Here is a 25,210-nt window from a genome sequence, read left to right as displayed (position 1 = left end):
CAACATGCACATCAGTAGACTTCCATATAGTAAGGAAAAGACATTGGCATAGAATAAGTGATTGCAAATTATGTTTAGTGAAACAGATGACCTGCAGCATAAAGCACTGGATACCACAATCTGCTGCAGGCAGTGGTTAGAGAAGATTCAAAAGTCAACAACAGAAACTAGGCTGAACATCTGGAAGTTGAATGGAGAGAAAACACAAGAAGGATCTAAGGTTAACAGAGACAAGACCGGAGACCTGAAAGTTGATTAGATGGAACCATAAAAATTTAAGGGAATACTCAGGGCTCTAGAGCAACAGAAAGAAGAGGAGATAGGTAGAGCTGAAGAAAAATGGTAGAACCTCAAAACAGCATATGTTAGGACTACAGAACAGAAACATGGTACAACCAGGTAAGGAAATATGATACATGAGGAAAGTTGTTGTTGCTGGAATGTAGATGTTCAGAAAGTCATCAAAACAAAGAAAGAGTGCAGGAAAAAGTGGAATATGAAAAAGACAGACCAGGATAACAGGAGATACTGGTTAGCACAAAGGTGATAAGAAAGCAACTGCAATAGCAAAGAACAAGGATGAAAGACAACTTGGTGAAGAAGATTTGGGACAAACAGGAAGAAAGCAAAAGGCAACAAGGATATCCAGCATAGAGATGAATACATTTGTATAACAGAAGACTGTGACAGTCAGCCTTGACTGCTGAAAAAGGTATGAGTGTGGCACTCAATCAAGAGAGATGGCAACAGCTGAAGTAACACACTGACCTCATGTAGGAAAATGGGGATAATGATAATGATGATGTATGATGTATGATGCATGATGTCACTAGTTATATAGGATAAAAGCTCTACTAGTGAAGACGTTGGAAGCCATCTTATATTGGGTAGTGGTTAGACAGAGTTGGACTAGCCTTTCACAATTATATGATTCTTTAGGTGCTCAGTAAGTTTTCTTTTGAAGAATTTGTAATCCATTTTTGTCAAACATTTTGTAGTATTTGATAGCAGTTTGATGGTATAATATTAGAAATGTCTTTCTCCAAGAAGAAGAACATTGAATGGTGGGTGGATAAGGGTGAGGAATTCATTGTATTCACCACAAATTAACCAAGGATAGTGCTTGATATGCAGTGCACGATACATTGTGTGGTACTAGTGCTCATGTGGACAGACTAGACAGCAGAAGTCTAAATCAGGTTGGAATGGGCAGGAAATTGTCTTTTGCTGTGTGACACAGTCATGTTCCTGCCTTGGAAGAAGGTTACTGAATCTATAGATAACATTCATAGTGGTCTGAATCAGTTGGGTATTATGAAGTGAATGGAGTATAACTATGGTAGGCTATACTCCAGTTTTGGGATAAATACACTTTTAGCCAGTGGACATCTTACATCAGAGATGAGGTGGTTAGAGACAGAATGCCTGGCCTTAATTTGGCTAATTACTTTTCTCTATAAAGATTTCTGTATGAGAGTGGGCAGCAAATAAAGTGTGATCTAGTGGTCCAGAATGCATCTTTCCAAATATTTGCCTAACACAGAAATCAAGCTTATTTGTTTGTAGTTTTTTTTCATATCAATACTGATAACTCCCTTAAATACTTGTGTAGCATTTGATGTTTTTCATTCAATAGAAGAAAATCCAGATAAAAATAACCTTATAAATATAGGAGAGACAATATAGATAGTAAATATTCCTTCAGATTTTTCAACACAACTGCATGGATGCCATCTTGTCTCTGGAGTAGTTTGATTTAACTTTTGAAATGCCTGTATTATTGTCTCCAGTGTTATATATGGAAAACAGAACAGAGCTGTTCTAAGAATAAATAACACATTGAGCAATGTTACCTTGTATATTGTTTGACTTGCTAACCCATGAAATCCACAAAGTACATATTCAGGGTCTCTGCAGTTCCATTTGGTTTATTTCCACTATGTGTGACACTGTTATAGAACTACCCAATGATTTGCCATTTATATATTTCTAAAAGCTTGTTTTATTGTTCATAAGTTCATAGGTTCATAGGTTGGCACTAGGCTATTGGCCCTAGGGCCTATGCAAGCCTAGCCACAACAATTCCCAATTCCCTGGATATTTCTTCCCACAATATTTACTTATCCGGGCCCCTTGTTAATATTATGATCAATTCATCTTTCATATTTTTTGTTAATTTATTCAATGTGATACCCCATGATATTGGTCTGGCGTAGTTCCATGAATTTTTGGTTGAGTTAGGGGTCTTTTCCAAAAATGAAATGAATACCTTAGATGTGCTTATAGAATTATTGTTAAAACAGAATTTTGTCTTTATTGGGAGACATCATTTTTTACAAAAGAAAGGTGTTGCAATGGGAGCAGCATGTGCCCCCATTTTTGCTGATATTATGATACTACAATCGGAAAGGAAGTAAGTCCTAGGGAATTTTGGGATGTCAACACCCTAGGAATTGTATATGTGCTTCCTGGACAACATTATTATTGCATGGAATAAGTTTGAGGATGAATTACATTTATTCATCGACTATTTGAATCAAACTACTTCCTTGCTCAATTTTACTTTTAAATGTAGCCACACTGAAATTTCTTATTTGGTTGTCTATTTAATGAAAGATGTTATTAATAAGAGATTGATTAGTAAAATTTTTAGGGGTCTATATTAGAACACCAAACATTAAAAATGTTGAGTGTTCTGATATCGAACCCTACCAATTGAAAATACTAAACATCGAACATTCAGAACAGCAAATTTTTTACTAGGGAAAAATTTGCTGTTCCAAAACACATACACACTACACAAGCACACCAAACAGCAATCCACACACATACACCTAAACTCTTACCTCTAACCCTACAGTAAATTATACACACACCACTAAGTATCCACTTACCTTAACCCAAACCCTAACCCTAAGGTCCATCATTATCGCACACTCACCTCACCCACGCCCTAACCCTAACTCACCTACCCCACCCTAACCCTCATGTCCACACATTCGCACACTTACCTGACCCGTGCCCTAACCTTAACTCACCTAACCCACCCTAACCCTCATGTCCACACAATCGCACACATACCTAACCCGCACACTTACTCTATCTCACCTAACCCACCCTAACTTTCATGTCCACACAATCGCACACATACCTAACCCACACCCTAACCCTAACTAACCTAACCCGCACTCAGTCGCACACTAACCTGAACCCGACCCGTAACTTTCCACCAGAACACTGAAAATACCAAAGAAACAGAAACGGACAACCAAATTCCTTCCCTAGGAAAGAATTCGGTTTTCTGTTTCTTCGATATTTTCAGCGTTCAATGAAAACGGGTCGATATTAGAACACTCAACATTTTAAATGTTCGGTGTTCTAATATAGACCCCATTTTTAGAAAGCCCACTTGCTCAAATGGCCTCTTGCATTATGATAGTTCTCATACTGTTTTTCAAAAAAGAGGCATTGTCAAAGGACAATTTGTGCATTTGACTGGAATGGTCTCAGAAGATGAGACCTTTGAGAGGGAATCTAAAATCTTGATGGGCATGTTTACAGCTAGGAGCTATCCACGAGAGTTGGCTACCATTATATATGTGGAAATTAGCCAGAAAAGGGCTTGTGGGTTTTCTACTCCCTTGCTTAGTGTTGGCACTAATGATTTAACCAACTTAGTAAGTGTGGAAGGTGGTTCCAACAATCCAAAACAAGACTATTCTTTGTCCTTCATTACTACGTACTCCCACAAGTCTTCTCATATTTATAAGATTCTAAGGAACAATTGGAATGTTTTTTCTTGTTACAATGAGTTTAAGGACATTTTTGGGGATGGTCTTAGAATAGTCTATAGGAGGGAGAAGTGTTTTAAAGAGATTCTGGAATGTGTTGGTAGAGATGATCCTGTAGTTACTTCTAGAAAAAAATAGTACATATAAATGTGTTTTTTTGCATCCAATGTAAACACCTCATTGAACAGGAAGCAACTATTTTTAATGGTATTTATGTAAGCACACAGTTTTTTTGCAACGGCAACACAATTGGTATTATATATTTAGCTCTTTGTAAGCAATGTAACTGTTTTTATGTTTGAAAGCCCCAGAGAAAATGTAGGGAGCGTGTTTATGAACACATTTTATATATTAAGAAAGGTAATAAAAATAATGCCCTTTCGAGACATGTGTCTGAAAACCCAAAACATGAGTTTGGTTTCATGGGGTTGGATGTAGTTACCAAAAGTGCAAGAGGTGGCCCTTGGAATGACCTGATTGAATATTAATAACTTAGATGGAAAATCATGTTAAATGCTTATGTGCATCCTGATCTTACTGATTCTTTATATATTGCCAGTGTGCTTAGGCTTCATTCTTATGTGGTGTGATTAAACTGAATATTGAGTGTTGACAATTGTTATTTTTACTTTTATGTGTTTGTAAATAGTGACATGAATTTTATGTGATTTTACTTTAAATGTTGAAAACTTTTTTTATTGGTTGTTTTTGTTAAATGTTGCCTTATGGGGGGTATATATGGAGGCATTGTTGTTTGTAATAGTGTTTCTGAAGAAGTCTTTGGTTATACTCTGACAAAAGCACTAAAACCTTATTCAATAAATCTGATTCATCTACCTCTGGTGTTTCCTTGCTCCAACTTGGTTTGTTTTTTGTGTTTGGTTCACCAGTTTTTTTCTCATCTTTCATGTTTTGTCATTTCTTGATTTACTTCAGTCTGTAACACTAAAGTAAAATTTGTTTTATTTAATTTTGCTGTATTTAGGTATTAGTATATTTTCATGGTGAACACTACAGATAGGATTTATAATCTCAAAAGTGATGTCTCTGGACTGTTCAGAAGTCTATGAAATTCCAAAATACTTCCCTTGTAAATAGTTCTGTGCTTAGGGGACTTCTCAAAATCAAACCTTATTCAGTTACTTAATGACCTAAATAAACTTTACCATAATTACTGTAATTGTCCTCTAAAGGATCCCGTTGCTATAGCTGCAGCTTATGCCTCTGTCTTCTACTCACACTTAAGTAGTTATATAGTTGTATTTATAGTTGCACTGAAAAGGCAGTCCCTATCAACACCAACTATAATGAGATATTTAAAAACAACCCCCTGTGGTGGAGTACATGTATAAATAAAGTATATAACAAGATAAATAAACTGCTTAATGGTTGTAAGGATAATCATTCTATCTATCTTAAGAACAAACTTGAGCAAAGTAACAAAGAGCTTAAGGTAACCATTAGAAAAGTCAAAGCTGAGTATGAACTTAAAATAGCTAGTAAAACCCAAAATGACTGTAAATCTTTCTTTAACTATGTCAGTAAGTTAACAACTGCTTCAAAACAATGTTCATAGGTTCATAGGTTCATACTAGGCTATCTGCCCTAGGGCATTTATAAGCCTAGCCAGAGTGTGTTTGGCTTTCGCCACCCATTTTAAATTAATTTTACTATGCCCTTTTTCGAGGTTAGTATACTGTGCCTCTGTCTAACAATGACACAGAAGTGATACCCGGGGTAAATCTACAATCTCCCATCCACTCATCAAGATTCCTCTTGAAGACAGTCAATGAGGGACTCTGCCTAACCTGGACTGGGATTTTATTCCAGAGTGAAGGGAGCCTCTGGGTTATGAATCTGTCCCTCCAGCATGTCCTATTTATTTCAGTGCTGAGGTTCAAGTCTCTCGAGCATGTAGCTCGATGGGATTTGGATTTTCTGAGGTGCAGCATGTCCATTAATTCCAGGTTGGACATGGCTTGGCTTTACACGTCAGGCACAGATCACCTCTGAGCAGGCGGTATGCCACTGAGTAGAGCTGGAGTTTCTTTAACTGGGCAGCATATGGCATCTGTTTGAGCCCTTTGATCCTCTTGGTGAGGTATTTTTGGGGTCTTTCCAGTTGCTGCAGGTGTCTGGTAAGGTACATCCCAAAAGGGGCATTGTACTCAATTATGGGCCTGATGAGGGATGAGTAAAGAGGCACGATGGCCTCCCCTGATCTTGATGTGAATCCCTTCATGATTAGGTGGGCTATATAAAATGTTTTTTTAACCACTTTGGCCACATGGTTGTCAAATGAGAGATTGCTATCAACTTGGGTTCCCAAGTCCCTAATTACTTCTTCTGTACTTAATGGATTACCACCTATGTGGTAATTTGTGGGCACTTTGTTTTTGCCAAAGGGGATGACTATACACTCTTTGGCGTTTAGCTTGAGGCCATGGCTCTGGCACCAGTTGTCTGTTTCTATGAGGCCCTTTTGGAGAATGCTTGTGTTGGCTGGAGAGTCAATTATGGTGCCCAGTTTGCAGTCATCTGCGAACTTGGTCAGCCACAGTCCTTCCGTGTTGGCCTGTACCTCCGAGAAATATATACCGAACAAGAGAGGTCCCAGGACTGAGCCTTGTGGGATGCCACTTGTAACTCGTTTAGAGTCTGACATGGCTCCAGCAATTCTAAACATGTGGGTTCTGTCCTTGAGCCAGTTTGCAACCCATCTAGTGACATAGGGGTTTATATTTAAGCTGGTGAGCTTATCTATAATGCCAGAGTGGGGTATTGTATTGAAGGCTTTTGCGAGGTCCAGGTAGGCTGTGTGGACCACCTTCCCCTCGTCAATGGCCTTGGTGACTGTTTCAAAGAAATCAACCAGGTTTAAGAGGCTGGATCTGCCCTTAACAAAGCCAAACTGGGTAGGATCCAGAGTCTGTAGGTCCCCAATATCTTTATTTATGAGGTCCATGATGATCCTTTCCATAGCTTTGCAGACCAAGCTAGTCAGGCTTATGGGGCGATAGTTTCCAGGATCTGTTGAGGCACCATCTTTGTGCAGAGGGACCACTGTTGCTGTATGCCACTCTGGGTACATATCCTGTAGTAAGGCTAAGATTGAACAGTAGTTTTATGTTTGGGTTTAGCTCTTCTTGGAGTTCATGTAGGACACAGCCTGGGACACCGTCTGGTCCCATTGATGCTGTATTTTTTGCTTTGGAGAGGGCAGCTCTTACCTGAGCATCTGAGATGTCAGGGGGGCAGCACTCTGCTGGGATAGATATTTGCCCTTTTGGTGGGGAGGGGGGGGGTTTGTGCTGAACCTGTCAGCCTTGATGTTGGCAATGTCTGTGGGTTCGGTGTATTTTTTGTCATTTTGGACTAATTCTGAGCATATCTGGGAATTCCCACCCAGGTTCCTAACATAACTAAAGAAAGCCTTGTAATTATCCTTAGTGTCCTGTGCAATGTTTCTCTCGAAGCTGGCCTTAGATGATTTTATGAGTGCCCGATGCCTTCCCTTTTTGGGATTTTGCTCTATCATGTAGTAGCTTCCTCCTTCTATTGTATAGTTTGTTTATGGCTGGGGTCCACCAGACAGGACGTCTGCCTTTGGAGGATTGGGTCTTGGTTTTATTTGGATTGCATGATCCATGCATTCCTGAAGGTGTTCATAGAATGCATTTATAAAGGATTCTGCAGTCTGGGCCATATTTTCCACAGGCCCGGGGGCTTTGAAGGATTCCACCTCGGTTTTGAGGAGTGCAAAATTTGCTTTAGAGAAGTTTTTCACTGTGGTTTTCAGGGCAGGGGGTGGAGTCGGGATGTGAATATCCAGTGAGATTAGTTTATGGTCTGATCTTACCAGTGAGGGATACACTTCTGGTCTGGAGCATAGAGTCCCCATGTTGGTGATGATCAGGTCCAGTATGTTTTCCCCTCTTGTGGGAGTGGTAACAAGTTGTTCCATAGCATTTGAGTTTATAAATTCTAGGAACCTTTGGGCTAGGGTGTTGGAGCTAGAGTAATGCTCCCAGTCTATGTTTGGGTAGTTGAAGTCACCCAATATAATAGTGTTTGGAGAGACCTTCATATTTTCCAGTGTTCTCAGGAAGGCCGAGTGGGGTTCCTGGGTTTGGGAGGGTGATCTGTAGCAGGCTATAAACTGGAAGGCAGTTTTACCCACTGTTAGTTGCACATGGATAGTCTCTGATGCTTCGTGCTGTGCCACCAACCTGGAGGTGTGGGTATCTTTGACGAATATTGATACTCCCCCTCCTTTTGTGGTTCGATCCAAGTTTTGGGGCTGAAAAGCATGGTATGAGGTATAACCTGGTAGTGCTGGGGTGCTCTCAGGAGCCTTGAACCAGGTTTATGTTACTGCACAGATATCGATGTTCTCGATGCTAAGGAGAGTTTAGAGTGCATGCATCCTGAGGTTTAGACTTCTGGAGTTGAGTAGCATTACTCTTAGTTTCTTATCCCTAGTGATACCTATGGAGGTGGGTTTGTCTTTTGAGCCTTGCCTAAAAAAGGCACTATGGGGGTAGCAAGAGCCTTTGCCAATATCCGAAAGCCCAGGGGTGACAGGTGCAAGCCATCCCTAGTGAAGCATCGTGGCTTGTGAAGCATGTCATCCAAGGCTGACAGGCATTGAATCCCCTTTGAATGACACCAATACTTAAGCCAATTGTTGAAATTGATCATCTTGTCTTCATATTGTGGCATCATTCTTGTAAGTAAGATGCTACTCAAGGTCAGGGTCATACCGGCCTGGGATACATGTTCAGAGAACTCCTCTATGTCTCTTTTCATGTAGTCCAGGGAGGTACGTCTCAGGTCATTCACACCAGCATGGACAATGACTGAGTCATATTTATACTTGCCTTGGAGTGACCTGAGTGCTTATGTTATGTGGCGGATCCTAGTGCCCGACAGGCATCTCACCGTGACCTTCTCCTTGTTCAGCCTGGTGAGCGGGACGTCAGTGTGCCTGACGATAGAGTCACGTATTACAAGTGTATCAGGTTAGGAGCAAGTACACAATAACTCTATGCTCTCAGACCCAAAGGAAATAGCTAATATCATAACTAACAAATTTAGTGCAAATTGTACTCCACCCACAGTTATAGCTAGTCCATAGGTTCCACAACCCTGAACACCCCTCCTTAGTTAATATGAATAACGTTCTCCCAGCCACCTCAAAAACTAAGAATACTTCATCCACAGGTCCTGATAATATATCAGATTGCCATATTATCAGTGCCAGATATGGCTTTTCTGAACTCCTGCTTAACCACTTTACTCTGAGCCTCTCCAATGGTAGATTCCTGGAGCCTGGAAAATAGCCATTGTAACATCATTACAAAAGGAGTGCCCACATATGGACCTGAGAACTATAGATCCATCAGTCTCACTAGCCTCATATGTAAAGCTATGGAGGACATTATCTCTGACTCCATTAATCTGGACATCCCTTAACCATGGACCTTCATTAATTCAGCTTTGTCAAAGTAAGGAGCTTCATCTTTAACCACATTCATTTCTTTGAATAGGCAACCAAAGCAATGGATAGTGGTTATGCATTGCATTCAGCATATCTAGACATGTCCAAGGACATTGATGCTATTCCCCAGGCAGACATTATTAACAGACTTGAAAATCTAAATATAAATCCTTCTATTGTGTTGTGAATAAATAACTACTGTTCTGACCAAACTCATATGGTTAGAGTCATAGGTGCCACTTCTGAAAGCAAAAACGTTATCAGTAGTGTACCAGAGTGCTCAGTGCTGGCTCATAAACTGTTTAATATCTATTTCTCAGACCTTCGGGCTTTCACTTCTAGCCTATGGTTATCTAAGTCGCAGATGACTATAAATTAGGTGTTGTTATTCAGTCTTCAACTGACTCACAATTGCTCCAACATGGATTAGACCATGTTAAAAACTGGTGCAAAACAAAGCTCTGGAACAACTTCCACTACATGACAAATAGAGCAGCACCCTTGCCACCTTCAAGGTAAGCATAGATAATTGAATGTAGAGCCTCATATTCTCCACTGTTCTGTCTTGTTTTGCCCTCCTTGAGGCAATAGGGAACTCCTGAATAGGGTTTTGGCAAGGCGTGTAATATTCTACAGACTGACTACATAGTACTTACCTATGAAGTCATACTGGGAAGGTAGAGTCACAGGTGCCATTTCTGAAAGCAAAAATGTTACCAGTGGTGTAACACAGGGTTCAGCTTTGGGCATTCTCCTATTTGGTATCTATTTCTCATACCTTCAGGACAGCATTTCTGGCCTGTGGTTAACTAAGTTTGTAGATGATTGTAAATTGGGTGTTGTTATTTGATGTTCAACTGAATCAGAAGTGCTCTAATATGGATTAGACCATGTTAATAGCTTTCACTGCCCTAATAAAGTCTATAAGATGGAAGTGCTAATCCAATCAATGCTCCTCTTTAAATAAATACTGACTCAAGTCATTTTAGTTTGAAGATTTGAAGGGACTTAATTTGAAAATGTTGGAATTTCTAGACAGAACCTACAGTTCACTCTTCTTCCTGAACTACAACCTACTCTCAAGCTACTCAATTTAGCATTTGACACTGGGAAGTAAAGGGTGGAATATCTTAGGCTTACATTGCAAGGAAGCTTCCTCCTTGACTAGACTTTTGGAATTTTGTCCTGATTTTTGAAATCACTGTGTCCAACCAAATAGACCGAGTGACACTATTGTTAGGAGGCCATATTCCAGACTTATATCAGTTCTTTGTAAATAAGATGGCTTAGATATCCATGCCAATGTTAATATTATTTTCCAAATATGTAGTGAAGGCAAGTCCTACCTGGTACAATCACACCAGCCCCTAAACTAGCCAAAGTTGCTATAGTGGTAAGGTATTACATGTCTGTACTAGGGATGTCACCAACTTTTTGGAAGTAAAATTATTTTTTTCTAAAGAGAAATTAAGAGTTTTCTCAAAAAATTATTTTCAAAGATCCTCTTCTGGACATTAGAGGATTTATAATGGTTAGTTATTTACTGTCTTTCTCCAGTAATCTAATTGCCTTCATTTAATGGATTAACACTCTGCCTGTTTCCATGAGACATCAGAACTTTAGTGATGTCCTTTCATAATACAGGGAATTTGTACACCAAAATCAAGTAAAACAGTCATATATATGGCCCATTTTGAGGTAGAGGTTTTACTTCTAGTGCAGTGTATGATTAGCTAATCACTGCTTAGTTTTTTATGACTGTTAAGGAAGTTCCTTAACTACCAAGCGCTGTAGAGTCATTCCTGAAAAATACATCTGTGTTTAGTAAATTTTACATAGTTAACATGTTCATTCATTCTTCAAATACCTGCTTACTTCAGTTCAGGGTTGCAGGGGGTCAAAGCCTATCGGAGCAATGATCAGTTATCTGATGGAAAGAAAATGAACCCTAAATAGGATACTAGTCTGTCTCAGAAGCTAAACAAATAGTCACACCTGCCATGCATACTGATGAGAATTCCCAGTGTACCTATGGAAATGTTTTCTGGTTAAAATGGTAAAATATGAGCTCAGTTTATTGACCTAGAGGGATGATGACCCAGACAAATGAGATAAATCATTTTTTTTAAGTTCTAGAGTAACATTTTAGGGTAGAAGTTGGAGTGAGGGGCTGACATCAGCTTACCCATTATGGGGAGTGGAGGTCAGACTGGCCATTTGCAATATCAATGCAAAGATGGAGTGAGGTACATACCATGCAGCATTATGAGCCTGGGACATGTTCTTTGGATTGCCTAGCCATGTTCCAACAATATCCTTCAATATGAACATCCACAGGTGAAAGAACAATAGGCCTGACAGATGTGCTAGGTTAGAAAACAAGAGCCTGTCAAGGTTGCTTTATGATGGCTTACCAATAACAGGTTTCACCATGGTTTAGGGGAACAAATGGGACATTATGTTGGTGGCTAGTTAACTGGTAAACATTGGCAATGAGAAAAAGCATTAAAATAGATAAAATGTTTATTTAGCTGTTCAGGAAAATGTGAGTTTATATATAATTATATCACATCCTTTTCATGAAACCCATTTAAATGAACTTAACAAAAATCAGGATTGCTTCTTTACTCTGTCATTGCAGCTAACCTGGAGTTAAGAATTAGGAAAAGGTGGTGGTGTGGTCAAGCCCCCATGGGGTTTGGGTGAGCACAACCACCCTTCCCAAAAACTGGCTTGGGGTGAAAGTTGTGTGCAAATGCAGTATCAGGGAACTGGGACATTCAGAATCATATATACGGCTGTATGTATGTGCATTTGTGTATACATGTGTATGAGTGTGCATATGTGTGTCTGCATGTGTTTTGATAAAATCTCCCTGTAAATTTGAATTTTATAACTGGGACACAGAAAATAATAATGTACACATGTAATAGAACAACATAACAAAACTTATGACAACATAGTATAACATATTACAGCATAGTACACAAATATACTACAAGTATACAAATGCACAAAGATAAAATAAATGTAACATAACACAGTGTAAATGTAGCATAGGAGGATAGATTTATAAGAATAAAGAAACATCATGACATAGAGGTCTGAACTGCAGAAACACAATCTAATATTGCTGAGGCAGAGAATTTAGAAGAACATTTAGTATGGGATGTGTAAAAATGCTACAGGTGGGTATGTGTAAAACATTTCTTAATCTTCTGGTTGTCCACATTATGTATGTTTGTGTGTGTGTGTGTGTGTGTGTGTGTGTGTGTGTGTGTGTGTGTGTGTGTGTGTGTGTGTGTGTGTGTGTCTCAGAGTGATGTCTGAATGTGCGGACAATGGTGCTGCTAGTGTGCAAATAATGCCAGTAAATCTATATTTGTTGAACTTCTGGCAGTCAGTACAGAGAAGTCTTGAAAGTCAGTTTATCAGGAATGCAAACAACTATATGCGGAAGTCAGAGTTGCTACAGTTTTTTTTATAAACTAAACCTATTCAATAATAAACAAATCAGAAAACTTGAGAAGTATGGTTCAATAACTTAAGACAATAACTAGAATAAGCTATGTCACCAGAATATGAAGGTTTCCACATACTATGTGATGCATTTTCCATTTTTATCCAGCATTTTCATGTGGTAAAATGTTGGTCTAAACAAAATGAGTGAGGAAAGAAATTCAATCTCTCGTTTTCAAGACAGAAATTAGTTGTGTCCAGAAATGAATGTCCAATGCTAATAAAACAGTAGTGTCAATTAAACTGAGAAGACAAGAAGTTGGATTCATGAATCACATTTGCGTTTAAAAAACAATGAGATATGTTATAACCATGAATATCATCTCAAACAAAAGAACTAGTACAGAGTTATAACAGCTACAGTGCATGCCTTAACAAGAATCCAAGAAAGACATGAGAGCATATTGAGTATGGATTTCTCTGAGATCAGAAAAACAAAGTATCAGACAAGCTTGGATTATTTCTCCAAGTTCCCTGAAATAATTACACTGAAAGGCACAATATAGGCTAATGTGATTAGAGCAATGTAGTCTATATTTTCATAAAAGGAGATAGATGATGTCAGATCTGAAATGGTCCATATTAAGAAGTTCAAGAATTCATAATGCATCTGCACAAGTGTATATTAAAAATGTTGGAAAATGTGAGATAATATGGCTGCATAGACTGAGAGCTCATAGGTGGCCATCAAAGTGATGCAAGTGCTCACATTACCACCAGAGGGGGTGGGGGTAGGTTCATAAATGAAAACATGTTCTCTTTGTTGTGATGTTAGTGAAAGGACAAAGCACCCTCATGTTACCTAGATAACAGGCCATTAGAAGTTTGATGGCTGGAAGGCACAGGGACAAAAACTATGTAGTATCCAGCACAAACTATCCACAATTTAATAGACAAGTAGAGAAATCTCCAAGACAGTGCAGAATCACAAGAAAAGCAGTGCTAACAAATGATATGTGGACTAGCCATATTACAGTATTGGAATATAAGAATATCTGGCTGTGGGAACTCAATCTCTCACCAACTTGGTAAATGAGCAGAAGGCAAAAGACAAAGTACTGTCTTCAACTGCACTGCTAAAACTCAACAAAGAATGAAGGAAATGCTATAATAAAACCAACAGAAGACTATAAGACGTAGAGGTTGGAGAGAAAGTAGGAATTCAAAAGCCAAGGCAATATTTGCAGCCTGAAGCTGAAGTAGCTATTTAAGAGACCAAAGCAAATGCATTCATATTACTGTGGACTGATTAAGTCTATTGGAACCAGCCCAGTTAAGAAACTATAAAGCTGCCAGAGTACTTGCTCAGCAGATTTGTTGTAGTCAATATACTCCAACATAAAAGTACTGACATGGAGACAATGACTGTCTCTATTATTTAGCAAGCTGTACATTTCTTTATACCATGTACACTAAACATCATTCACCATTCCCAGTATAGTGTGCTAACTATAAAACTAATAACCAGTGTTTTACCTTACTTACAAAATACATGGGTAATATGGGAGTATCTTGCTTCCCTTCTTCTGATTAGCTTACAGTGCAATATAGCAATAACCCACGCCTGGGTATGGGTAATGCTGGATTTACCCACGGTTGGGGTGGTTTGGTCACGAGGGTGAAGCCTGAGTTGCCAAACAAAGACAACCGTGAGTAAATCCAGCATTACCCACACCCAGAAGTGGGTTATTGCTATTATACAATGACATTATTTAAGAAAAAAATAATTACTTTTCTTAAATAATGGCATTGTATAATGCCTCCTTGCTGCCCTTCTGCAGCTGTCTGGTATTCTGCGGCAGTTCTGATGTACTGCGCATGCGTATGCCTACACAGTACATCAGAGCTGTGGGCAAAAGCAAAGGAGAAAGCAAGATCTCCGTTGCTTTTTACAGTTTTGCTATGTGAGACAGTTTTGAAAAAAACAACGGAGAAAGCAAGATCTCCATTGCTTTTTACACACTGTCTCGCTATGTTAAAGGAGTTTAACATAGCGAGACAGCTTTAAAAAAAGCAACGGAGAGTCTCCGTTGCTTTTTTTAAAGATGTCTCGCTATGTTAAAGTAGTTTAACATAGAGAGACAGTGTGAAGCAATGGAGATCTTGCGTTCTCCATTGCTGTAAAAAAAGATTTATAGTAATGGAAAAAGTCCAGGCGACCGGACCTTTTTTCCATTACTATAACTCTGATTTACAACTTGCACGCTGACCAATCAGCATGCACGTTTTTGAATATTAATGGCGGGGGTCATTGTATAATAAAGGATACATCATATCTTTGTATTTTACCTATGTGTTATCCACAAACATTCTATGGAATACAATTATTTTAGTTAAAGATATCTTAAAGATATTTCAAAGTCAGGTTTATACTATATAAATTACAAAACCTAAAACTCTTCATGATGCAGTTGAAGCAATAAAATATACAATAACAGAGAAAAAATGCAATTAGTTCAAATTACTAATACATTTTCTACTATTTCTGATATTGCGAGTTTGTATCAATCATTTCCTCATAGCAGAATACCAGTTTACATGAGGACAGATGCATTCAATATTCTGTAACAGCTTTCTTCAATGCTTGGTTATTTGCATCATAATTGTGATGGAATTTTAGTACATGACAAAATAATTCACATTAGAAGCATGAAACATGATGACGTATGTCTAGGGGATTCCACTCCTAGAAATTATTAAAGTGTCATCAAACAAGTCTGCTGCACACAGAGTAAAAGAAGTCCCTGCAAACAATGTAGCATCAGATTCAGTACAGCATTACTGTAATGAAACTCGTGTACAGATTTCCTCTGCTTTTGATAGTCAAATTGAGTTCATTGCATGAACCACCTAAACCTCTTTTGGCCTGTAACAATAATCAATACTATATTCTATACTGAGCAGTATATCAAATTGAGACTGTTTCAAAGTGGGAAAATATTTAGTGGGCCTTAGATACATGCAGACTTATTTTGGGCATATGCGCATAACTGCATTCTCAGTCTCAATTATGCTTAGAGTCGATTATGTGCCTGGATCAAAGGAAGGAAGTATCGTAATCAAAGTTAGTTTAAAAAAATGCAAAGAAGATCCGAAAAATGTTGTAGTTTGTTACTCATAGCACGCTGCCATTTGAAACTGTACTTTATGGAGGGGGGGTAGACTTCCAAGGAGATTCAGAAAAATGGGACATTTGACATATTGTGCTTGGACGCAGGAGGTGGGTCTCAGGGATAAAAATCAGCAGTGCCCTACATAAGGGAGGCTAGGTGGTGGTTTCGTGAATCCGGCCTGGTACCATTACACTTCATATTAGACAGATACTAGGGCGTGTATATATATATATATATATATATATATATATATATATATATATATATATATATATATATATGTATACATATATATACAAGAAAAAATAAACCTGTCTTGAATGTACAAAGTTCATAAAATCTTGTTGTGACATCACTTGTCTCTGTCTATAATGTTCACATACATATTTGTCTCACAGATACTAAATATAATGACATTCAGCAAACCTTTAACAAATGTCCATCATACTTTTATTTTTATTCAGATCATGCTTGAAAAGAAATCTTGTTAAGCAAAAAGTAAATAAATAAACAAACAGATCAACAAAATGAAGCTTGAAGTAATGCATTGTAATTTCTTTTTTTCCTTTAGTACATGAAGACAAGACATTTTTTTCCTTGCTTATCCTACACTATTTGCCAGCCATTATTCCTTCCAAGTCCAATTGCACCCATTCATTCTGCTTTATTTTGGAAAAAGATGATCCCAAGTCACCATTTTTCAGGCAAACATTTTTTGAAATAATGTTTTAATTCCTGCCTGTGGCAGTTGGTGTACACCCTGTGTGGAACTGTAGTATTTCCTTTCCTTGTAGACAATGTGTACAGTTTGGCATACTCTATCCCTAAAGCTATGCCTTTTCTATAAATTACTGTTTTATACAGCTTGGCAGAGCCAGGAACATGTCTGTAGTCTGAGCACCACATGATATTTTCCCACTTCTAGTTTATCAGAGGCCATGCCTTCTGTAGTTTGCACTGGTTCCCACTCACCAGGATAAATGAAGCAACATCAGCCACTCTTTCTCTCATCTTCTCCATCAGCCTCTTCGAGCCCCTAAACCATCAAACCTAGCTTATCTGGGTCTTAGGCACAGCTACACTAGACTACAGCAGGAGTCCAGGTGACCAGACTTTTAACCTTACATCCAAACAAGATATCTGTCCTGGATTACTATGCACATGAAAGTGAATAACATCACTAGATGTGCTTCAATACTGATTAAATTGATTCCATTCTTAAGCTGATTCCATTCAGTAAGGTCATGTCCCCATATTACAACCTCTTCTTCCAACCAGCTCCTCTGTAAATAAAATTTCTCTAAAAGGACAATGTTTTCCCTCTTAGATACATCTACAGTTCTCTCTCTCTCTCTCTCTCTCTCTCTCTCTCTGTATACATATATGGATTCACTTTATATCCTTGGAATACTGAAATATCAAAATTCAATATTTCGAAGCTATAAAGTCGAATTTTTGAAACCATGAAAACTCTACTGATATATATATATATATATATATATATATATATATATATATATATATATATATATATATATATATATATATATATATATATATATATATATATATATATATATATATATATATATATATATATATATGCGTCTACCTGAAAAGGTCGAATCTCCACAATACTGAATCCAAATTGATCAAGATGACATCAGCAAAGTGGTAAAACACCAGCACCATGGATTACCAATTTGTTTCACATGGAAAATGATCAGTTTGCCAAATTTGGAAATTTGCCCTTTTTCCCCACCACAGTGCATTCCTAGAGTTGCTATATGTTGTTGGAGGGTGTGGTGGGGGGTGCAGCCTACCACACTGGGTGTTGTGGTGGCCGTAGCTCTCCACCTGGGTGGGTTTGACATGAAGCATTTTGTTTTTTGTAGCATGTTGAGCAACTGTCTGCTTTCCCTGTCAAAATGTTTGGTAATCCGTGGTGTCCATGTTTTGCCACTTCGGTGATGTTGTCTCAGTCATTTTGGATTCAGTATTGTGGGGATTTAACTTTGTCAGTTAGACCCATGCATATATATATATATATATATATATATATATATATATATATATATATATATATATATATGTATACCTCCATAATGCTGAAGGTCACAACAGCGAAGGTGCACAATGTCAAACCATTTCCGTAAAACCCATACCACCGAAACATCGACAAACCATCGAAAGTCGACATTTTCAACTGCACCACACTTACAAACTAGTGCTAACATGGGTCAAAAAGGGAGTGAGATTTAATGGTTCAGAATATCAGCATTCGAGGTTTTGTGAAGGCGTAGTTCAGAGTTTGTGGAAGCCGGTTTGCTGTTGTGGACATCGACATTATGGAGATAAACCATATACATATATATATATATATATATATATATATATATATATATATATATATATATATATATATATATATATATATGTGTGTGTGTGTGTGTAAAATGGATATAGTTTGGAAAGTTAGAAACTTCAATAAAAAAAGTAATAAAAACAATTTTTTTTTTAATTTATGCAGGGAGGCAAGCCCCCCTGTGCCCCCGCACCCTCTGCTTATTAAATATACCAACATCGATATTGCTCTACAATGAAGAGAATGGTAAATATCCCATTCTGCACTGTATAGCAATTTCCATTTAAACTGTTAGAAGTTTCAAAACTTTGATCTTATGATCTCAGCCATATGAAGTTCAAACCTCACGCTTCCAAAGTAAATCCATATAGAGCAGTCACACTCTAACTTAAACAAAGGCAAAGCCCCCAATCACATTATAGCTACCTATAAGTCCCCCACCATGAAACAGAAAAAGTGTTCCACATACTTGGACTTACTGCAGTCACTTATATATCCTGACACCTTATTCATGGGTGATTTTAATTATTCTACCATCAATTGGGAAACATCCATGACCACAAATATGCTGGCTCAGAGGTTCTTGGACTTTACCAATGCAAATGCTCTGGAACAGCTAGTCAGCACACACACACAAGAGGCTCAAATGTCCCGGAAATTGGTCTAACTAACATGGAAGAGCATTGTGCACCCCCCTCCCCCATATGATGTCCTCCCTGCTAAGATCTCGGACCATAAATCAGTCTCATTCAATGTAATTATAAGACCAGATACTGCATCAATCTCAAAAATGCTTAAGAATGTTTTAAAACAAATTATCTCCTACTAAGTGATGGTATAAGAAGTTTCAAAGCCCACTCAAATTCAGATAACATGGATTCCTATGGATAGGTGTACACCGATGCCCTGTATAACCACTTAAGCTGTTGTATAGCATCAGTTGTACTTGACTGGATTAAAACCAAGTCTTGGCATAAAAACAAGCCACCCTAGTATAAACAGGCTATACAAAAAGAGAAAGAAACTAATATCCAACAACAAGAGGGAACTGGTTCAGCAGAAGAAGAAATCTCATCGTAGCTTAAACAAACAAATTAGAGATCTTGTCGAGTCTTCCAAAGCTAATTACTAAGTACAAATAGCCTCCCTAGCTAAGGATAATCACAAGGCATTATTTAAGTGTGTCTGAAATCTAAAAGGAAACTCCCAGCTATGCCCTGAAATGGTTGTAGATGGCACTGCCCAGACTCAGCTTGAGGTAATAGCCAGCCAGCTAGCTGACAGATTTGGAGCAAACTTCACCACCTGTCCCCGCCATTCATCCACCAAAGTATACCTGCCATCATTCCTCAACCTATTATCTAAGAAAGCAGGTAATCTCTGTGATCTCCAAGGCCAACAAAATGCCAACAATGGGGCAGACAACTTCTCAGGTTGTGTTTTAAACAACTTAAAACATGACCTAGAAGATCCACTTGGATCACTGTTTAACCACACCCTGCAAAGTGGCTATGTTCCTATGGAATGGAGGACAGTGACAGTAATCCCTCTGCACAAAGGGTGACCATCAACTGAGCCTGGAAATTATAGGTCCATGCGCTTGACTAGCCTCTTCTGCAAGTCGTTGGACAGAATCATTATGTACCTTATTAATGAGGATATATGTGATCTCCAATCTCTGCATCCAACCCAGTTCAGATTTGTTAAAGGAGATCATGGCTGTTAAATATGGTTGAATTCTTTGAGAAAATCACCAAGGACCTGGACAAGGGACAAACAGTGCATATCACCTGTCTTGACCTAGCCAAGGCATTTGACACAAACCCTCACTCAGGAGGTATAGAGAAAATGTCCCAATTGAGAATTAACCCCTACATTACTAGATGGGTAGCCAACTGGCTCACCGACAGGACACATACTGTCAAAATGGGTTACTTCACCTCTAGCAAAAGACAAGTTATCAGTGGCATACCACAAGGTTCTGCACTTGGGGCCCTTAATATTCAGAATTTATTTCTCAGACATCCAGGCAAACTTAAATTTCCTGTGGCTGACCAAGTTCACTGACAATTGCAAATTAGGAGCAATCATTGAGTCCCCCAACAATGTTATTATAGTGCAGACAAGATTAACTCATACAAATGATTGGTGCCAAAGCCACAAATTTAAGCTAAATGCAAAACAATGCATTATTATTCCATTTGAGAAAGCTGACATCCCTACTAATGACATTATAGACAGCACCCCTCTAAGTGTAGTGGTACATGATCTGGGTACTCAGGTTGATAGCAATCTGAACTTTGACCATCACATATCCTCACTAGTAAGGAAATCCTTCTATGTGGCGCATCTTATAAGTAAAAGCATCACATCTAGATCTAAGCATGTTATAATTCCATTATACTTGGCCATCAACAGACCGATAATTGAGTACAATGCTCCCTTTTGCATGCACCTCAGCAGACATCTGCATCAATTAGAGAGACCACAGAGGTTTCTTACCAGAAAATTACAGGGTACCAAAACAAGTCTTACGTAGAAAAACTAAAAGCCCTGTCACTGTTTTCTGTATCCTACAGGTTACTAAGGGGTGACCTGTGCCTGACTTACAGGGCAATCTCTGACCTGGCACTGATGGAAATGCCACACATTCGTAAATCAAACTGCACGAGGGTCATTAGCTCCAGGGATCATAACCTAGCCTCTGACATGAACAGGTCATGCTGGAGAGATAGATACACTTCCCAGAGCCTGCCACTTCTCTGGAACAACCTTCCAATTCATGCAAAACATAGCCCCTCCCTGACCCTCTTCAAATGCTACCTAGATCAATGGATGGGTGACTGCAAATTCACTCCTCAGGTGGAGCTATGTCCCTGCTGGACAGAGGGAGTTGGTATTAACTACCAGAGACCCTTACCTATGTGAACTTCTCTCACCTAACCACTCACAATTGGGGCAACTCAGGATAACTATGGCTATGCATGTAAGGGCTCTAGGACTGTTAGCCTAGTAACCTTCTATGAACCTACGAACCCATAAAGAACACTCCAAAAAATAAGGGGATGGAGGGAGGGAGTGACTACTTTAGCAGTGATGATATGAACATCTACTGTTATGGTAAGTTTACTTACAAAGCTGTACTATGTTCCTCATATTAATCACTGCTGTAGATTACCCTAGTTTGGTTCATCTGGGAAGTGGAAGGGGAAGGGTCCAGGAGCCCCCAGGGAATGGTCATAGGAAAGCCGGATCTAGACCAAGAAAACAAAGCAAGCTTGCAGTGCCTTGTAAAAGTATAAATAGAGGACCAAGTTGCTGCTTTCAGAATACTTCTAGAATCACACACTTTCCAAGAAGACATAGATGAGGCTAAGGCCCTGGGAGAGTTGGTTTTGACCCAGTCTGGAATAGTTTGGTTGTGGATATATAGTTAGTAGAGCATACAGAAAGAAAGTCCTTGTAATTATGAACACCTAACATTTTGAAATGATAGATAAGGACATAGAATCCTCATATTTATGAAGGCCTGATGAGAGATACATTGAATAACAGAGACAGAAAGAAATTATAATAGCTAATATAAATTTGGAATCCTTGAGAAATTATATAGGAAGGACATATAAGCAGAACAGCCTACATATACGGCAGTCACACTGTATAAATAATGCCTTTTTATCATACAAATGTTTCATTGTGTATATGTCAAAGTTTACTTGACTGAACTATTATTGATAGAATAGAGAGCAAAGAACTTTAGTATATTGGCCAGGTAGATGTGAATACGAAATTTTGGGTAAAAGTTCAAAAGTGGACAGAATGTAAGTGATGGGTACATAGGAGGGAAGGTTATAGTCTTAGTAGAGTAGATGATGAAAGTGTATGGGTTACTTCACTGGCAAGCTCATAGAAAATAAAGCTTTCATATACTCATAGTAAGGAAAACTGAGTTGATATTATCACAAGAAACACAAATCTCATTACAGCTTAATTACATAACTCTTTATTAATATAGGTGCAAACTGAAATGACTGTAGTGACCTCATACTAAAATTAAGAGGTGAGAATTATAATAATAATACATTATGTAGAGTGTAAAATATCTGCTAAAACAGTAAAATTAAAATACATATAGATTAAACCAATAAAAATTCACTTCATTTATACCAAAATTAAAAGAACTTAAATAAAATATTTTTAGTACTATGTATGTAAAAAGAATATGCCTAAACTTGGAAAGAAAAGAATAAGACTGCTGATGGGATATAATGGCAATAATCCACTTTGGTGTGTATGTTGTTCAGTAGTTACCCTCCTGTGGTTCTGTTAGACCACTTCAGCTTTGTCATCATCATCATCATCATCATCTATTTCCAACACTTTTTAAGAAAAATTAAACGAAATACATTACCGATATGTGTGTGTGTGTGTGTGTGTGTGTGTGTGTGTGTGTGTGTGTGTGTGTGTGTGTGTGTGTGTGTATATATATATATATATATATATATATATATATATATATATATGTGTGTGTGTGTGTGTATATGCATGTACAGTATATGTATATATATATATATATATATATATATATATATATATATATATATATATATATATATATATATCTACCTGAGGGATGGACACCCTCATGATATTCATATGATTGATTTGTACAGTTCATTTGGTGGCCCAAGATTTGTCCCAATGCCCCCCCCCCTGAACCTTGATTTTGAGCAACCCTGGGTTAGGTATATAGTTAGGTGTGGGGGAGGCCCACAGCCCCCACATTGTCGATCAAATGAACTGATATGAACTGCTCCGGGATCTACTTTGAAACATCAAATCCCAGTTTACCGAACATCATATTCCCGAAATGAAAATTGCGTAAACAGAAATACCGAATGGTGACATTTTCACAGGGTAAGTAAACACTTGCCCAAACTTATACGAAACATGAACCAAGGTAAATAAAACCCACCTAGGTGTGAGGGTAAACCCCTCAAATGCCAAACACCCCCAACTATATATACCAACTCCAGGGATGCACGCACTACAGTGGAGAAAAGGACATGCTGGGCAAGTGGTTACTTACCCTGAGAAAACTTCGCCATTCAGTATTTCTGTTTTTGTGATTTTCATCTCGGTGTAATGATGTTCAGTAAACTGGGACTCAATGTTTCAAAGTAGATCCATATACATAGATAGATAGATAGATAGAGATAGATAGATAGATAGATATATGGATCCCTATCACTTGACTGAGTTTTCAGAAACTTGACATTCATACCGAAGAGACCATATGATCAAGTTTTTGAAAACTCAAACATCAAAAAAAAAAAAAACACAAAAATCTTTTTAACATTGGCTACCCACTCCTGCAGATTATGTCTACCAACTCTGAGATTGCACTACAGGGGAGAAAAGGGTACATTTAATGATCCTCGCTGTACCATGATCTCTATTAAAAATCTGGCCACAACTATGTGAATTCTGAGTTTCTGAAAACTCAGTCAACTGATAGGGATCTATATATATATGCACATATATATATATATATATATATATATATATATATATATATATATACACGCATATACGTATATAAATATATAGATATAGATATATAAGTGTGTGGGTGTGTGTGTGTGTGTGTGTGTGTGTGTGTGTGTGTGTGTGTGTGTGTGTGTGTGTGTGTGTGTGCACAAGATGTGCAACCCTTTGCAAAATGCAAGCAAACAATTTACTGTTAAGGCAGTGTTACTAATGAACTAAGTAATTTATTTTCTTGTTTTATTCTGATCATGACAGGATATGCCACTGACCTCTGGTCCTTCTTAGGAAAGAACAACATGATATGTTTTTTTTTATTAACAGTAATATTTTTCTAGTCAAGTAAGCAATAAACAGTGGTGGATTGCATAGGTTGTATATACTACAGTACTGAACAGTATTATAAGAAAGACAGACAGTGTGGATGTAAGACATTCTAGAACAATAACTCTGACAATGACCATTTGACTGGTTATGAATCAGCTTCCAGTTACACTGTAGATACTTTGAATAAAATTAATATTAGCTCAGAATGACTTTACCTGTTGGATAATTTGTACCATCTCCTTGCACATTCCAAACAAGCTCACTATGAAAACCATTATCATCCAAGCTTTTACATATGGGCATCCCTGTAATACAAAAGCAGAAATATATCTGTGAGTCAAGGACCGTAACAGTTATTTCTAGTAGAGCACACTATGTGCTGGTTACTGGTTTAAGGCATGCCATGTGATTAAGTAGAGCTCAGTCATAAGAATGTGGTACTGGTGTTTAATTACAGAAACAGCATTCTTAAACGATCATTTTTATAGAATAATCTTACTGACAGAAGATTAAACCACCTATGTGTCAATATGACAAATGTTTCTAAAACAGTAGCCTATGTTACCATAGTATGCATTACATAGAAGCAGTGAGAGATGTGTTTTCAGTATGTGTGAGATTCATCCTCATTTCATAAATATAATTTTCTTGAAGAATCCATTTCAATTGGCTGACTTGAATTGAGATACATTGTAATATATTAAAATGCGTAGGCACACATATTTTAGACACAGATCTTCCTCGGCTGTGAAAATATGCATCTATAAACACAGATATGGTAATTAAGTCCAGTTTTCATAAGCCACACCAAATATCATCTGAACTGAATCTGTAAAATACCAATAATAATACAAGCAATAATATTAAAACAAAAACTACATAAATACAGCAAATTAATTTATTTTAGTATAATGCAGAGAACACGCATTTTGAAAGTGCATACACTAAAGTCAGTAAATAGTACATACTTCTGGAGCTATATCCTGTTAAAATATGTTATAAGATGGCAGAGTAAATACAGTGATTTTCATATAATGAATAAGAAGAA

The 25,210-nt window shown here is 37.8% G+C and overlaps 1 protein-coding gene across 1 annotated transcript in view; it reads right to left on the bottom strand.

Moving 5' to 3' along the window:
• LOC122797756 (transient receptor potential cation channel subfamily A member 1-like) overlaps positions 1–25,210 on the bottom strand; it is a 1,191,690-nt gene that overhangs the window by 153,715 nt on the left and 1,012,765 nt on the right. Inside the window, exon 22 of the mRNA XM_044066280.1 lies at positions 24,378–24,448. Within this exon, the coding sequence (XP_043922215.1) occupies positions 24,378–24,448 (71 nt within the window). The remainder of the gene's footprint in view (positions 1–24,377; positions 24,449–25,210) is intronic.

The sequence above is a fragment of the Protopterus annectens genome, chromosome 3.part1 (genome assembly GCF_019279795.1).
Source record: "Protopterus annectens isolate FY-2018-M chromosome 3.part1, PAN1.0, whole genome shotgun sequence".
NCBI classification, from domain to species: domain Eukaryota; kingdom Metazoa; phylum Chordata; order Ceratodontiformes; family Protopteridae; genus Protopterus; species Protopterus annectens.
The sequence above is the reverse complement of the archived record's forward strand: the minus strand, read 5'-3'. Positions and strand labels throughout refer to the sequence as shown.